At 42.2% G+C, this 17655-nt stretch overlaps 1 protein-coding gene across 3 annotated transcripts in view; it reads right to left on the bottom strand.

The window, feature by feature from the left end:
* Positions 1-17655, bottom strand: part of CNTN5 (contactin 5) — a 987313-nt gene that overhangs the window by 209282 nt on the left and 760376 nt on the right. For all 3 annotated transcript variants that reach the window (XM_034758906.1, XM_034758905.1, XM_034758907.1), the window contains one exon: positions 14483-14585. In XM_034758906.1, coding sequence (XP_034614797.1) covers positions 14483-14585 — 103 coding nt within the window. The remainder of the gene's footprint in view (positions 1-14482; positions 14586-17655) is intronic.

Here is a 17655-nt window from a genome sequence, read left to right on the forward strand (position 1 = left end):
AGTCTTGGCAGGGGAACCCTCAAGCTGCCCAGTTTATGACCCCTTTGCACTCCTCCAGTTGGAGCTAAGGCACGGATCTGGCCCAGTGACCTGACAGCTATTGGCCGGAAATGCTAAGTGTTTCCTTCACACCCAGAACAAAAAGATGGTCCCCAACACCAAATGGTTATAATCTAAGTATAAGACAAGAGACAAAATATGAATATAGACAGATGGGGGAGTACACGGCATAGTCCCTGACACCATAGGTGCTCCAGTGCTGGAGCACCCACGGAAAAAAATTAGCTGGTGCTTAGCACCCACCAGAAGCCAGCTACTGCCTCCTCCCCCAGCGCCTCCCGCCTGCCGGTGGCCCTGCCGATCAGCTCCTCACTCTCCCTCCCAGTGCCTCCCACCTGCCGCAATCAGCTGTTTTATGGCATGCAGAAGGCTCTGGGAGGAAGGGGGAAGAGTGGGGACAGGGAAAGCTCAGGGGAGGGGGAGGAACTGGGTGGGAAGAGGCAGGAAGAGGCGGAGCGGGGGTGGGGACTTGGAAGAGTGGGGAGGGTGGGGGCAGGACCTGGGGTAGAGTAGGGAGTTGAGCACCTCCCAGGCCCAGAGGAAGCCGGTGCCTGTAGTACACGGAAACAATGAAACATTATGATAGGTGGTGGTATCAGGGTACCAATGGCCTAACAGTTGTCAATTTTTTTGTAGGCACTGTGGCAAAGGAGAGTTTTAAAGAGGGATTTGAAGGCAGATAATGAGATAGTTTTGCAGCTGTCTATGGGGTTCTCCTCCCAAGCTTTAGGTGCAGCTTTGCAGAAAGCATGAAGGTGCTTGTTTGAAAATTGAAATGAGTGGGCGATGGAGGCTGACCCCATGGGCCAATTGGAGGTGAGAGTCAACATTTCAATTGTGAATAGGAGATGATAGGTAGGGTGGGGATATGCAATGCATGACCTTGCAAGTGAAGACAAGTTACTTATGTCTGATACGATAGAAAACAGGAAGCCAATGGAGAGATGCAAAGAGAGGAGTGACACGGTCAAAGTGGCAGGCTAGGAAAATGAGCTTTGCAGCTGCAATCTGAATGGACTGGAGTGGGGAAAGATTGTATTTATCAAGGCCAGAGAAAATTATGTTGCAGTAATCAAGATGCAAGATGACAAGAGCCTGGCCAAAAGTTTTAGCTGCATGGAAAGATAGGAGAGGCTGTATCTCAGCAATTTTATGTAGAAAGAATCTGCAAGATTTAGACATAGCCTGGATGTGATGGTCTACAGAGTGCTCCAAGCCAAAGATGACGTCCAATTTATAGGCAAGATGAGTGACAGCCAAGATACTGGTGTTATCCACAGTGGTCCAGAAAGGAGTTGGGAAGGTGGTGGGCTTGGAGGGAAAGATTAAAAGCTCTGGCTTAACCAAGTTGAGCTGGACATCCATGAGGAGATATCAGAGATACAGGCAGAGTTTTAGTATGGACAGAAGAAGAAAGATCTGCAGTAGAGAGGTAGATCTGTGAGTCATCAGCATAGAGATGGTCGTTGAGTTTGTGTCTATGGATGAGATTACCCAGAAATAAAGTGCAGTGGGGGAAAAGAAGGGAATGAAAGTCAGAACCCTGAGGAACCCTATCACATGGTTCATTCACCGCTAGTGGGCGCCTTCTCCTGGCCACTCTGGGGATTAACTCCTTCCAGGTCTGGGACCCCCTTCTGCTGCTCACTTCACACCATCCTACCACTCTCTCTCTCAATCTCTGCCACTTCAGGTGTTCCTTCTCCATGACTTGGCCCTCCAGTCAGGTCACTATACATATTTGCCCCTCCTGGGGTATCAAAATCTCTTCTCACTAGCAGTCTCTGGCACTCTTTCTATTCACTGCCCCTATGGTGCCACTTCCCCAGTGGCTTGTAGGGGAACCTGGGCCTGCCCTCTACTCTAGGTTCCAGCTCATGGACACTCTAGTCAGCATCCAAGGTCTGTTCCCTCCTGGACCTTACTGTCTTTTCCTGAGCCATTTCCTTACCTTCTAGCTCTCCCCGCCTCTCTGGGTTTGCCAGCCTCACAACTCCCTCTTCCCCGGGAGTAACTGTAGGCTACTTGCCTTTGTAGCTCCAAACACAGCTCCCTTTCTCCAGGGACTGACTGCAGAACCCCTTTTTCCTATGAGTTTCCTTGCTTTACAGAAGCCCCGTCTATTTCTACACAAGTGCCCTTTCCTTTAACTCGGGCTTTCCTCACAGCCTTAATTCTCCCATCTTATAGCCTAAAAGTTTAATTGGCCCATCTGGCTTCCCTTAACCCCTCTGGGGAGAGTGTGGGGTGAACCCCCCCATCACAAACCCTCAGGGAAGCTGGAGCAGGGATGAACTCCCTGAATAGTTCACATTTTCCTCCTTTCTGGAAGCTGATCCCACTCTTGCACCAATTACATTGTTTGCCAAGTGCTGGCCAGACATCAGTGCAAATTTCAAATTAGACGAGTGGCCCATCTAGTAGCTGGGCTTGAGATACAATATGGCTACCCCAGTATCTCCCAATCCTTCCTTGCTCCTTTTGATCCATGACCTTCAAATCTCCAGACAGATCCCCAGCACCTCTCAATATCTTCTATTCCAATCCTGTCATCCATCAACTCTCTCTCTCACCCTAAATCCCAATCCAGCTCCTCATCTCCTTCTAACCTCCACACCTCTCCACCCTGTAGTTCCTGAAAAATGGAATTATTCATGGGGAGACCACATGGTCTGAACCTCACCATCTCCTGGTTACTTCACCTTCTCCTCCCTTTTTAGTAGTAGTGCCCCTCCTCACTTTGTCTTACCAAAGGTGGCAGAGGAAAATGACTTCCTGATCTTCCAGGGGGCACTGGTTGACTCCAGAGCTGAAAAGGATGTAAGAGAGAGGGAGTTGCCTTATGGAGAGATGACCACCACATGTGCCCCCACATTCCTCAGCTAGGACTGATGGGTAGCTGTATTGCCTGCTCCCATGGCAGAAGCAGGGAATGCAGAGTCCTTCAAAGCACCCAGCTATTTCCCCACGCTCCATGACAGATGGGAGGGAGCACTTCCTAATGTAGTTGGTTGGAGGGTTTCTCGACTTCCTGCCACTCCTCTCCCCACTGTACCCCTATGTACACTCTGCAGCTCTTACCCCCAGACATACACACATTACCCTGCTCCATATGCAAGAAGCAGACAAAGTGAAACTGATCTCAGTCATGAACTCTAAGGGACCTGGTTGGGATATGGAATTCTCTTTTCTAATTACTGTCTAGGTTTAGAATCAGAAGAAGTTTTGCTAATCAGAATCAAATCAAAGAATTTTGTATTTCAAAATACTATGAACATTTTGGATCATGCTTGGGACTATTAATTGCTGAAATCCATTCTCCTGTGTGAGTAAAAATTTATTTTATTTTTATCTCATTTAGAAAACATGATTTAAAAATGGACTGTGTGGCTGAAATCTTTCAGACCAAATTACAGATGGAATGAATGTTTAAGACTGAGCTATAAATCTCAAAAATAGAGTTTATGATGGAATTACTAAAGCAACATTAACTGCAGAGGTATGAATGATGCTGCTATCATAATAGCCTCATCATAACTCAATACTAAAAGGTAGTCAATATCTCTATTTTATTCTGACTGCTAACTAAGAATATTTCACACAAAAGATACAGAGCCCTGACATCACTTGTATCAATAATGTGTCCTATACCAGTACTTTACAAAGAATATTGAAATACTGCATAGCTGTTACTGATGTGCAGACATAGCACTAATGTAATACAATCACCCACCAATATAGAGAAACAAATATACTGGATGTAAAATAATTTAGCTGTCAGCACTATTCTTTTTGGTTCCTATTGACTGAATTCTCTATCTGCTGATCTGTATGGTATGAAACCAACTGCAATGAAAAAAAGGATGCATGAAACTTTTTCCCATCAAAGCAATTCTTTGTCACCGTTCCCAGCTTTGGGACCACTGTGACACAGGCATGCCTCGATGGGTATATTTGCCCCTGCGTCTGACCATCTTCTCAATGTTTCACCAAAGAGGGTTGTGTGTGGTCTCTGCCAAAAGCTAAGAACTAGTTGATTTTCATGGTTATTGTGAGGTGTTGGTAGGAGAAACAATTTTAGAGTTATGTAACATGTAGGATATTGTGTTCCAAAACTGTTGTAAGTAAAACTTGTCACCCAAGGTGGGGGAGTCTCAGACCTGAGTCAAGCAACACTGAGAACAATGGACAGCCATGAAGCCTTACCAAGCCACTGTTTACTGTCTGGACCAGATGCAGGTTTGAGCATTTACAAAGACAAAAGAACCACAAGGAACGTCCTGAATAGGGAACCCCCTGGGCTAAGAGACATTAGTCTGTAACTACATAAGATAAGAAGAAAGGGCATAAGACATTATCCATTATGGAGGAAATACTCTACCAACGGAAATGTCTCATGACAGGTGGAACCCAGTTTTCTGGACTGGACAAGTTCAGTAAGGACTGGCCATTGGGTAAGGAATACATTCTTAGACAGGAAAGAAACTTGTTAATAATTATAGCCTACAGGTTGTGTTCTGTGTTTGTCTTTTACCTATAACCTTTTGTCTCCAAATCCTTTTACTTGCTTTTATTTGAATCTTTATCTCAAGCTCTGTCAAATAAACTTCAATTTGGTTTTACTACAGACACATTTAAGTGCCTTATACTCAAGAGAGTGTTGAATGGAGGTGAAACCAGTGAAGTGGAGTGCCCTGTCTCCATGGAAGCAGTGGATCGGGGAATGCTGAGAGTGTCCAGATGATAAGACACTCAAACGTAACAAAGTGGGGTGTGTAAATTGCTAGATTGCATTGGGAATGAGTGGGGCTTGTGAATCCTGGAGCAGAGTGCTTGTGTTGCCAGCACTTGGTAGTTAGAGAGGATTTCCCCTGGTGGGCATAGACAAGGCTCTCTCCTGCTCTGAGTAGGTGGTAGGGATTCACTCCTCAGTTAATTCCGAAAAGTGTCAAAGTGGTGTAAGCGGCAGTTTATGAGCTAACCAAAATTCACGCTCAAGACACTTACAAAGTATACTGATACATATAACCTAAAGATTTAAAAGTAATAAGGTTGGAAACAGGAAAGAAAATAGTTACATTTTGATATTTACTGTTTCTTTATTTCAGGAGAAGGAAATAGAACAAAAGACAGTGCAAAATGAACACACAAACACGACACATATTCCAAACTGACTAAGTTAAAATTTGAGCAGCTGTGTACTGGTCGTGCATTAGCAGCTACAGGGAAAAATGTCGAGGAAATGGTGTTTATGCTCATGGAACCAGATAAGTTACACGTACAGCAGCCAGATCCCTCGGGAAGGATTGGTGCTGTAGGGAGTGCAGGCTTGACTGCAACCGCCCAGTGACGGGGTACCAGCCTGGCACAGTCCTCAGTGAGGCAGCCATTCAGCTCATTGGGGCCAGACTGGAGATGGTGAAACTGGAAAAAGAATGAGAAGAATGCCTACGAGAGAGAGCAGGCAGCAGGTGAAGAGAAACAGGCAGCGGAAGAAGCTGCAGATTGGAGACTGTTGGAGTTGGATGACTGAAAGCATGGAGAGAGAGAGCGCAAGCTCAAAATGCCAGAATTACAAAATAAAACCCCACCTCCTGCAAGTAAACCTCCCCAGGGATCAACCAGCTGCGATAAACAACACCCATGCTACAGGGAAGGGGATTGCATCCAGCGATACTTGTGCATCTTTGAGAGCATATGCAAATGACTGTCTTGATTCCCAAACTGTCTGGGAAAGCTTTGCATATGTCTAATGGTATGGATTGGGGGAGGCTATGAATTATTACAATTTAAAAAAAAATGTGTTGTAAAGGTTTCAAATCAACCCAGAGCCATATCACCTAATATTTAGAATTTAGATTGGAGTCTGTTGCTCATAGATGGTGAGTAGGTGCTTCACTTTTCAGCATTTCAAGCTTGCAGGAAAAGTGGTGATCTTGGGAAGTGGAAACAAAGCAGTCAACACATTGCTTCCTTGTAGAAAAAACTCTGAGTGAAGGCAAATAGTAGCACTGCCACTTGTACATCTTTGGCATGCTTCTCCCTAGGGGGGACAGGGTCCATGCTCAAGGTAGGGGTCTACTACAGATTACCTAACCAAGAAGAAGAGGTGGATCAGGCTTTTTTTAAAAAAGTAACAAAATAATCCAAAGCATAGGACTTGGTGGTGATGGGGGACTTCAGCTACTCAGACGTCTGTTGGGAAAATAACACAGCAGGGCACAGATTACACAGCAAGTTCATGGAATGTATTGGAGACAATTTTTATTTCAGAAGGTGGAGAAAGCTACTAGGGAAAAGACTGTTCTAGATTTGATTTTGACAGATAGGGAGGAACTGGTTGATAATTTGAAAGTGGAAGGCAGCTTGGGTGGAAGTGATCATGAAATGGCAGAGTTTGTGATTCTAAGGAATGGTAGGTGGGAGAATAAAAACAATGGATATCAAGAAGGCAGACTAGCAAACTCAGGTTTCAGAGTAGCAGCCGTGTTAGTCTGTATCCGCAAAAAGAACAGGAGTACTTGGGGCACCTTGGAGACTAACAAATTTATTAGAGCATAAGCTTTTGTGGGCTACTGCCCACTTCTTCGGATGCATATAGAGTGGAACTTATATTGAGGAGATATATATACACACATACAGAGAGCATGAACAGGTGGGGGGTTTAGGTTGGACATTAGGAAAAACTTCCTGTCAGGGTGGTTAAGCATTGGAATCAATTGCCTAGGGAGGTTGTGGAATCTCCATCATTGGAAATTTTTAAGAGCAGATTAGACAAACACCTAGATGGTCTAGATGATTCTTAGTCTTGCCATGAATGCAGGGGACTGGATTAGATAACCTCTCGAGGTCCCTTCCAGTGCTGTGATTCTATGCAGAAGGGTATAACTTACTTCTCTGTATATATCAGCTTGGGTAAACCTAGTTCTCTGTCAGTATTTGTACCATCAACCTTGCTCTCCTCAAGGCACTTTCTAAAAACTCACTTCTTCTATCTACTGCTTTCAAGTCCTGTGCCAAAATCCTAGCATTGAACTCACATTGACAAAATAGATGTACTACAATGTTGGAAAAATGCTAAACTTGGGGATGCTCTCTGTGACAGCAGCCACTGGAAGCCCTCTTCATGTAATCTTCATCCAGATCATGTGTCTAGGGCCAGGATATAAAGGGCGGCACATCTGCTTGTTACACTCCTATTATGTGGAGTCCAAAAAACAAGAAAATCTTTGATAAAAATGGAGTAAAATAAAGCCCACCTGAATCCTTCAATTTGAAAAAGTATGAGGGCAAAGAACTGGAGGAGCTTGTTAATTTGAAATATTCCTGTAAGCCAATGATACTTAAGAAAAAATGTAGAAGATGAAATCCTACTACAAGTGGCAGGACCAGAGTAATTCTGAGAAGACCGTGAACTGAAAGACAGAGCCATTCAAAAATGTCACGAATACTTCAATCCATGCACAAATCTGTCACTTGGGAAAGGCACATTTTCTTTACAACAAACCAACCGCAAAATAAAACAAGTGACCGTTGTGTAGCAGATCTACATAATAAAATTAATTCATGTCAATTTAAATAGGCAATAGATGGACTAGTTAGAGAGAGGGAGGGTCAGATTGGATTATTATACTATAAGTGATAACCAGGTAAAAGCATGGTTAGTGCCAGAAATTGACTTGACTTTGAACACAACAATAGATATTTATATTTATGTGGGGTAGTGAAAACTGTGCTTCCTAAAAGGAAGTGTTAACTTAGTTCTGGTTGAAAAACAAGAACTCTGTTTTACAGAAATTTCAAAATGTTACATTTTTCAAAGCTTGAAATGGACCCATTTTTATTAAAGTTTGTGTTTTAAGCAAATGAAAATGTTCAATAACAATTTTGAACATGATTTTAATAAACATATTGTGATATTGCACTCCATATGTTTTATGGAAATATGCTTATGAGTGTGAATATGATGTAACTGGAATATGCTTTATGCAAAAGGTCTCTTGTAAGGTATCATAACAAAAGTTATAACCTACTGAATATATTCCACCTATTTGTATGCATGTATCATTCTTGTATCTGAAGCTAGAAATATGAAGTATAACTCTGAGGTCCTATTGTAATTATGCAGAGCATGGGCCGTTAACAGTGGTTTACAATCTTGATGGCTTCCACTGACTATGACAGTTGGTTGTAAATGGTTTATTTACCTGCAAGGCTTTCTGTGTATGTGTGGGCCAACCCAGGAAGAATGGAGACTAGGGGTCTTACAGTGACATGTGATCAGGTCACCTGATAATGAAATCCGTCTTAAATCTTGTACTTTTCCATTTAGAAGGAGGGGTGGGGACCCAGAGAGACAAAAGATTCCTGCCTCATGCCAAAGCTATAAAAGGGGGTGGAGCAGGACAAAGGGGAAGAGGTGAAGCAGGACAAAGGGGAAAACCCCTGCTTACCACTTGAGATGTCTGCTGAAGCTAACAAAGACTGTATCAGGGAAAAGAATTGGGCCCATTCTAGCAAGGAGTCTAGTCTGTAAAAGAAGCTTATTGGAACATTTTTGAAGGTGAGATATTACCTGTAATCAGTTTCTTAATGTATTAGGCTTAGACTTGCGTGTTTTGTTTTATTTTGCTTTGTGACTTACTTTGTTCTGTCTGTTATTACTTGAAACCACTTAAATCCTATTTTTTATCCTTAATAAAATCACTTTTGTTTATTAATAAACTCAGAGTAAGTGATTAATACCTGGGGGAGCAAACAACTGTGCATATCTCTCTATCACTGTTATAGAAGGTGGACAATTGATGAATTTACCCTGTATAAGCTTTATACAGAGTAAAACAGATTTATTTGGGGTTTGGATCCCACTGGGAACTGGGTGTCTGGGTGCTGGATACAAGTAACCTGCTGAGATGTTTTCAGTTAAGTCTGCAGCTTTGGGGGCCTGGACCAGACTCTGGGTCTGGGTTGCAGCAGGCTAGCATGTCTGGATCAACAAGGCAGGGTTCTGAAGTCCCAAGCTGGCTTGGAAAACAGGCTCAGAGGTAATTTCAGCACATCATGTGACAGTCCCAAGGAGGTCTCTGTGACCAAACCCATCACACATATCAATTATAAAAATATAGCAAAAATGTTATGGTAACTAGTGAATAAAATAGAAAATTTGGCAGATGTTGGACATTTTGTGTGTGAAAAGTTCTGGATTTTTTTTTTTTGTCTTTTAAGGCCATAGTTAGTCAGAAAAAAACTTTTCAAGCAGATAATTTTGATCAGCTATTGTGTAAAAAGCAGTGAAAGAACTGAAGTGAAGAATTAAAATGGCATAACTATAGAAAGATCAGGGACCAGATGTATTTTCATTAATTGTGGCGGTAATCACAACACAAAGGTGTCCTGTACAGGAGATGTGATGTCATGCATGCAATAAATGAAACTTGTTTCACTAAAGTGAATCATTCTCAGCAGAAGTTGAAAAAACACACTAAAGCAAAATACATTCATTAACATGCAGCATGTAGATGAAAACCTTTTTTCCTGACTCTTGTATCCATCTGTCATCTTAGACAGATTTTTAGCTCTTTAGGACAGGGACTGTCTTTGGTTCTGTTTGTACAGAGCCTAGCACAGGGGTCGGCAACCTTTCAAAGAAGAAGAGCCATATTTTTGTTTTTGTCTTTGACCAAAATATTTCGAGAGCCACATCACATGCAAAGCTACTTGTAGAGTTAGAATTTATCTAATAATAATTGAACATATTAAAGTTATTACTACTCACCAATACTTGTAATGCAACTTCTGCCACTTGAATTTGAATATAAACAGGAGGGGGCTCCGGGCTGGGGCAGGGGCTTGGGGTATAGGAGGCAGTGTGGGGTCTGGGAGGGAGTTTGGATGCAGGAGGGGATTCTGACCTGGGGCAGAGAGTTAGGGTGCAGGAGGGGGTGCAAAGTGTAGGCTCTGCTTGGGAGGTACTTACCATAGGCGGCTCCCGGCCTGCAGTGCAGCCTTCTAGTCCCGGAAGTGGCTGGCTGCTGGCACGTCTCTGCGCGTCCCTGGTTGGGGGGGAGGCAGCTCCGTGCAGTGCCCCCAGCACCGTCCTCACAGCTCCCGTTGGCTAGTTCCCAGCCAATGGGAGCTGAGAGTGTGGTGCTTGCAGGCGCGGGCATGGCAGGGAGACCTGCTGCCCTCCTCCCCACAAAGAGTGCCAAAGACATGCCAGCAGCAGCCAGCCACTTCTGGGAGCGATGTAATGCCAGATCTCCGCTGGCCGGGAGCCGCCTGTGGTAAGCGCCTCCTGGCCAGAGCCTGCATCTCACACACCCTCAAAAACCAGCTGCCCGCAAGTGGGCAGCCAAAGAGCCACAGGTTGCCAACCCCTGGCCTAGCACAATGGTGTCCTGGTCCATGAGTAGAGCTTCTAGGCACAACACTATATAAATGATTAATAATAACAGGAAACATTGAGTCATTTCTCTCTGGTACCCATATAGGATAATTCCTCACTATAGGAAAGGCCACCAATAACTGGCATTGATAATCATGTCCCAGATCCCCATTGCAGTTTCCCCCTATTGACTGCTTGGCCCAGGGACTGAATCCTTCCCTGAGACCTTGTCGATCAAGCAATTAAGTCATTTGATTTTAGTTTGATCGACAAATGCAGCACCGCTCCATTTTTTTTAAATTCCAACAGCCCTTAGTGACTGGCAGTTCCAAATAAACACTATTAATAAATCATTACTCTGTAACTAAAGACCAGGCTTTCAGGAGTACTTGCAATTGCCTACCGCAGGAAATCTCTCAGGAATATTTGTCATTTTCACAGTTACAATGCAACAGAAGAGCAACCATCTGAGACAGCTAAGCTAAAGCATGAGGAAAAACAGGAGCGCACTGGTTTAAGGACTGGTAGTAACTAGTGTTTCTTTATTTGCACTAAGAATGCAAAAAAGCAGAAAAAAAGAACTTACAACCTCAGTTCCCTAATGAGCATTTGATGGAGTGCAACAGGAAAAGATTTGTGAAAACTACCAGGAATAAGAGATGGGGGGAAATGAAAAGGAACAGAGAATGTGATGCCTTTTTAACTCCCCCCTCTGCCTACAGGTGTCAGATGAGGCCCAAAATGTCATTCATATAATTATTGCCGTATCTGGTCAAAAGCAGTCTCAGCACAGCTGATCTGGTTGTGTGCTAATGGCTGTGAAAGCACGATAAGGAATGTGCACAATAAAAATATCTGTCCCTTACTGTATTAGCAGATGGGGGTGGCTTATTAGATAATCTTAAACTGCTTGATGGTGCAGGGTTTTTGTTGTTGTTACAGGTTAACACCAAATGTTAAATGTCATGGGGTAATTAAAGCATCTGCTGTCAGCCTTATTTCTCCTTGTGTGGTTACCTGAACATCCCCTGACTTGTTTGAGAGAGGTTATTAAATCTTGGGATTCAGGACGAAAGATATTCAGAGAAGCTTTTATTCTTTGTTAGTGTCTATTGTAAGAGACTACACTTTGTATGCATCCTCTTTGCTGGGAAGATGATAATCGACTCAGAGATAGTCAGCAATTAAATTTTGGTTCCAGCAAGAATTTTTCAAAAAATACATAATGGTTATTGTTTCTAAGGTAGTCAAGAGACTACAGGAGTCTGGTTGCCAACTATTAACACTGCAGAAAGGTAGTTAGTACTGCAGATGCAAGAATGTCTGGAGCCACCAGGGGTACGTCTATACTTACCCGCTGGTTCGGCGGCCAGCAATCAATCTTCTGGGATCGATTTATCGTGTCTTGTCTAGACGTGATAAATCGATCCCGGAAGTGCTCGCTGTCGACGCCGGTAATCCTGCTCTGCGAGAGGAGTAGGCAGAGTCAACAGGGGAGCCTGCCTGCCACGTGTGGACCCGCGGTAAGTACCTTTAAGTTCGAACTAAGATACTTCGACTTCAGCTACGTTATTCACGTAGCTGAAGTTGCGTATCTTAGTTCGAACTGGGGGCTTAGTGTGGACCAGGCCCAGGTCTCTGGAGAGCTGCAGTCTTCCTCATCTGTCTCAGTGTTTCGGGAAATCTCACTAGAGTTGTTGCATCCCCCACTCCACCACCCAATCATCTTCTTCCTTGAGGTCCATAGTGTAAAACATATAGCAAATTACTTACTCTGCATACTTCATCCCAAAGTATTTGCTCTCCAAACCATTGCTTTCACCTATATGGAGGCTAAACTTATGAAAACCTTCAACATTCACTGAATACAATTGATTTCAATGATAGTGGAGGCTGCACAGCACCAACAGAATTAGGCCCATGTTGAGCACATCTGGAGGCTACAGATCCTAACTGAAAAACACTCCTTGAGATATCTTTCGTACTCTAGGATTAAGCAAAACAAAACAGAAAAATAGTGTTCCAGATTGGTAAGATTTCTCAAACCAGCTGATCCCAATTCCGATGTAAATGCTTAGTTTGTCCAGGTGTGTACAATGTTCTAAAAAGACAATCTATCCAAAGTGCTAAGTATCGTGATTAGTAACTATGCACAAATTTGACAAAGTTACTGAAAAGAAAACAAAATGCAATACCTTGCTCTGAAATATGAATATGAATGGAGATAGTTCTAAACTGTAATAGAAGTGAAGCTGCTCTGTAATAATTCATGAATACTATATGTTATCAGGATATTTACTGTCTGAATATGTTGGTTTAGTAATAGGGGGATTGTCAGGGAAAAACAAATAAGAAGGAGTACAATGTCTCAAGATAAACCACCCATTGGTAAATACTTTAGGGTTATTAAGAGACAATGTTGGACATGAAAACACCCTGGAACACATGATCAAAAGGACTCTGGCAGTGAGAGGGAGGCAGTTGTTGACAGAGACATACACTGGGGGCCTGAAGGAAATTAGGCTTGCCTAAGTGATCATCAGGGGATGGTAAGCCTTAGGTAAGGTAGACATGAGTGTAGACGGTGCATTCCCAAGATGTTTGTAACTCTGAGGGGGTTCTACTGTATTCCAAAAGCTAAGGGCCTACCACTAGAGTTACAGGAGAAGCTTGGTTTAGCTGTAGGAGTGTAAAGTGTAGTATATTTAGCAATCCTTTCATTATTGCTGAATTCTGGCCAGGATTAAAAGACGCCCTATGTGGGTAAATGATTTATGAATTAGAAAGCCAGAAAGGACAGTTGGCATTCAGCAGCCTGAATAAAGAATTATCTAGACATTCATTACAACTGAGAATTGTCTCTTCTGTGATGCTACATGGAGCAAAAAGGCTGTAACACACAGATAAGCAGTTCTGATTCCATTCAGTAGTAGCCAGTGGTGTACACATGCATAAATGTACACACGCGCACACACACTCAGTGAGATTATTACAGTGAGTAATTATCAAACATTTTGCGATATCTATCCATGTCTATCTGCGTTTGTCACTATGTATAGAGAGAGAGAGAAAGAGAGAGAGAAATAGAAGATGCTTTCTCTGAGTTATGGACAGTGCTTTTCTGCTCTGTCTGATCTTATATTATCCCAGCCTCACTTTACTTCTGGCAAAAACTGCATTTCCTTTAATAACATTATGAACTTCATCCTGTACCATCAAAAAAGTACCTTGCGGCAATCTTATTCTTCATGAAAGGAGCTATAAAACTGCAAAGTCTTAATATTTTTTAAAACTAAATACCCTCGTTTCCTTATTAACCATTCTATTGACCTGCATACGAAATTCTAGCCAAGGTGAGATATTAAATCCAGAACTTTGGCAGTGCTAGTGGGTCTGTTATAACTAAGATGACTGATATCATCATGAATTAGAGGTTTTACAGGGAAATAGATGATACTGCCATTAGGTTAGTTAGAGGATGCAAAGTAATCCTGGGCTCATATATTATTATAATTATATATATTAGATTCTTAGGATATTTGGAACATTATTTTATTGTTTCTATTTAGAATCTATGTCCCAGGTTGGAACAGGTAACTACACAATAATCTTGTTTTCTTTTCAATTAAGAGATTTTGCAGGGGAAAATCAACACAAGACAAAAAACCAATAACAAACACCACTGGAATTATATAGCCTGATATGTGCTAGCAAGCAGTGAAAAAGTAGCAGAGGGAAAATGTGTGGTAAATAGAAGAATACAGATGACAATTTTTTTCTTTTCATTTAAAATAACTTAACTTTTTATGTCGAACCAGCACATTTTAAACTTGTATATATTATTGTCTGTAGGAATGGCTAGGTAGGGAATTCATAATTGGTTACTTAGTCAATTCCCACTTAGCTGTCTTATAAAAACTTGGTATATGCACCAAGGAGTTTCTATGAAAATGAAACCCTGCAAAATAACTGAACCAAAAATTAGATGTCACATTTTAATAAACAATGGTGTCTAATTATGGAAGAATATGTACTTACTTGCCCAACGCAAAGCACTCCATCTTAACGGTAGTTCCCTTAGCAGCTGTAACTGTGTAAGGAAAATGGACCTCAATTTTCGGCTCATATTCCCCCATCACACCTGGGAAATAAAGAATGGTCTTTAAAAATAAAATGAATGTCACTACTTCTTTCCAAACCTAGAGACTTTATTGTGAAAACCACTGTGGCGTGATTGTTAATAGTTATATAGCCAAAAAGCCTGTGGTGGGGGGGAATAGCTTACATTAGTTTGACTTGCTCTGCTCAAATCCTATTCATCCCCTGTTCGATGGTATCTTCAGTGCTATTAAAACAGCAGCACTTTTAAAAGAAAAGATTTATTTCCTCAAATATGGGTTCAAATTATATTTCAAAAGATTGCCATGTACAATCAATTCTAGAGGGTTGGGAAATTTTGTGTACAATAGCTTTGTGCATTTAATGATGCAGTGGTGGTTAGTATGGATAAATCAACCAAAAACTTAGCAAATATTCTCTTAACAGCCAGACAATATAACACGTCCCTTTATATCAAGGACATCCTGACATTTGTAAAAAAGCAGTCAAATGGTGTGAAAGCATGTGTCTCTCCCATCGAAAATAATGTACAACCTCATAAAGCTCTCCTAAAATTTCAGATGCATGGCTATCATTATTTATTTAAGTGCTGACAATGTGCTTAGTGCTGTTAAAGATGTACAGTAAAGACATTCCGGGTCTCTTAATAAACTAGATATTGAAATCAATGGGATTACTCTAGGTGTAACTGACAGCAGAATTTGACTTGCAAGAGGGAATTGAGAGAAGTTAAGGAATGGGAAATGAACAGTAAATGGAGAAAGATTATGTAAGGTGAGGTGAGGAGTTTTAATTTGATATGACTCAGAGACTGAGATTGTGATACAGTGGCTGGCGAGGAGTATGACTTTCGCAGTAGTGGTTTGGTTAGACTGCAGATGTGGGTGGGGGAGGGAGATAGCTGAGAAATGGGGAGGCTAGAGGGGATTGCTCCAGGCATGGACAAGGTTCTTGATCATGGGGAAATTGAGGAAAAAGGGAATTTAGGTGATATCAAAGATGCAGCAGTAATTGGACTAAGGGGCTGGTACAAAGCCCATGGGAAAATTCCCACTGAATTCAAGAGTGGGTAATAGGAACAAGTGGGAGGCAAAGCAAGGAAACAAAAGAGGGATATTGAGGGAGGGAAAAAATGGGAGATATGGAGAGAAGAGAAAGGAGAAGAGCATGGAAGATAGAAGAGGGTATGTCTGCATTACCCGCCGGGAATCAACTTATTGCGTCTAGTCTAGACGCGAAAAATCGACCCCCGAGTGCTCTCCCGTCGACTCCTGTATTCCACTGCCACGAGAGGCGCAGGCAGAGTCGATGGGGGAGCAGCAACTCTCAACTCACCGCAGTGAAGACACTGCAGTGAGTAGGTCTAAGTATGTCAGCTTCAGCTACGTTATTCACATAGCTGAAGTTGCTTAACTTAGATTGATCCCCCCCCAGTGTAGACCAGGCCAGAAAGAGAGTGAACCTTGCAAAGGGAAGAGAGAGGGGAGAGGCTGAATGGCAAGAGGTGGTTGGAACAAACAACCAATTTGCAAAGAGAAAATAATGCCTAGAGTTCAAATGGTAAAAGCCCTTTACTGATGTCATTGTGATGTTACTGATGTCACAGGGTGTAGGGCAAGGGGCTCCAGCTGGGTCATGTTCTGTTGACTATTGTCCCTGCAGCTCCCAGCGGCTGGCTCTATTTCTGGCAGGCCCTGCTTTGTGTCTCCCCCATCCATGTGGTATGGAGTTAGGGTAGGGTGACCAGACAGCAAATGTGAAAAATTGGGACAGGGGGTGGAGGGTAATAGGAGCCTATATAAGAAAAAGACCCCAAAATCGGGACTGTCCCTATAAAATTGGGACATTTGGTCACCCTAAGTTAGGGAGAGGTGCTGAGGCCTGATGTCCCTGCATAGTGCATGAGATTTTTCTAACTGCCTTAGGAAATGTGCATTTAAATACATTTCGGGGACCTAGAGTTAGTTAGAATACTTGAAGACAACTGATATGGGAATCAAATAGCAATGAAAGTGGAACGGAAAGTATATATTCTATCTAACTGAAAGAAAGTCATACATTAGTGGCATAAAATGTTCTTGCATACACGACACCCAGACAACTTAATTCCGTAATGTTGCTTTATGAATATCACTGGATTGCTTTACACTAAAATATACTTTCATACAATCACACCACCCATATGATGTACTATTTCAAAATTCACGGACTAAATAGGGTTAAAGGGAAGTGTTATTTACTCCTCTACATAACACAAGTACCAGGGAGTCACCTAATGAAATTAATAGGCAGAAGGCTTAAAACAAACATAAGGAAGTACTTCTTCACACAACGCAGAGTCATCTTGTAGAATTCATTGTCGGGAAGTTCTGAAGGCCAAATCTATAACTGTGTTCAAAGAGATTTAAATAAGTTAATGGCTATTAGCCTAGATGGTTGGGGATGCACCCCCATGATCCGGGTGTCCCTAAACATCAGACTGCCAGAATCTTGGGCTGGACAACAGAGGATGGATCACTTGAGAAATGCCCTGTTCTGTTCATTCTCTCTGAAGCATTGGGCACTGGCCACCATCTAAAGACAGGATACTGGGATACATGGACCATTGGTCTGACCCAGTATGGCCATTCTTATGTCCTGACGTTCTTATGATTCAATTCAGTGCTTGAACGGGAAACTGCTAATAAACATTCAGGTACTGCAGGAAGTGATGTTGATACATTCTTGTCTCTAATTAAGTACTGAATCAATGTCCCAGCACAGTTTTATAGGCACTATGCTGTTGTAGAGAGACTGTCTCTTGTATTAGTGCAAAACCAAGGTCTTGACCCCTTGCAATCATAAAAAATTCAGTGATATTTTTGCAAAAGTATGAACATAATCCCAGTGTCCTGGCCAAATTCCAAGAGGAGCAATTAAAAGCCAACTAACTAAAATGTTTCTGAATTTGTGATTCTTCACTTTCTGTCCTAAGCCGATTTGTTGTATGCTATTAAACAAGTGCCTTGTTTCACCTCTAAGTGGTTGCACTTCAAAATTAATGAAATTGTCTCTCAATTTGTACAGTGCTTAGGAATCCTTTGGTTTAGAAG

The sequence above is a fragment of the Trachemys scripta genome, chromosome 1 (genome assembly GCF_013100865.1).
Source record: "Trachemys scripta elegans isolate TJP31775 chromosome 1, CAS_Tse_1.0, whole genome shotgun sequence".
In the NCBI taxonomy this organism is placed as follows: Eukaryota; Metazoa; Chordata; order Testudines; family Emydidae; genus Trachemys; species Trachemys scripta.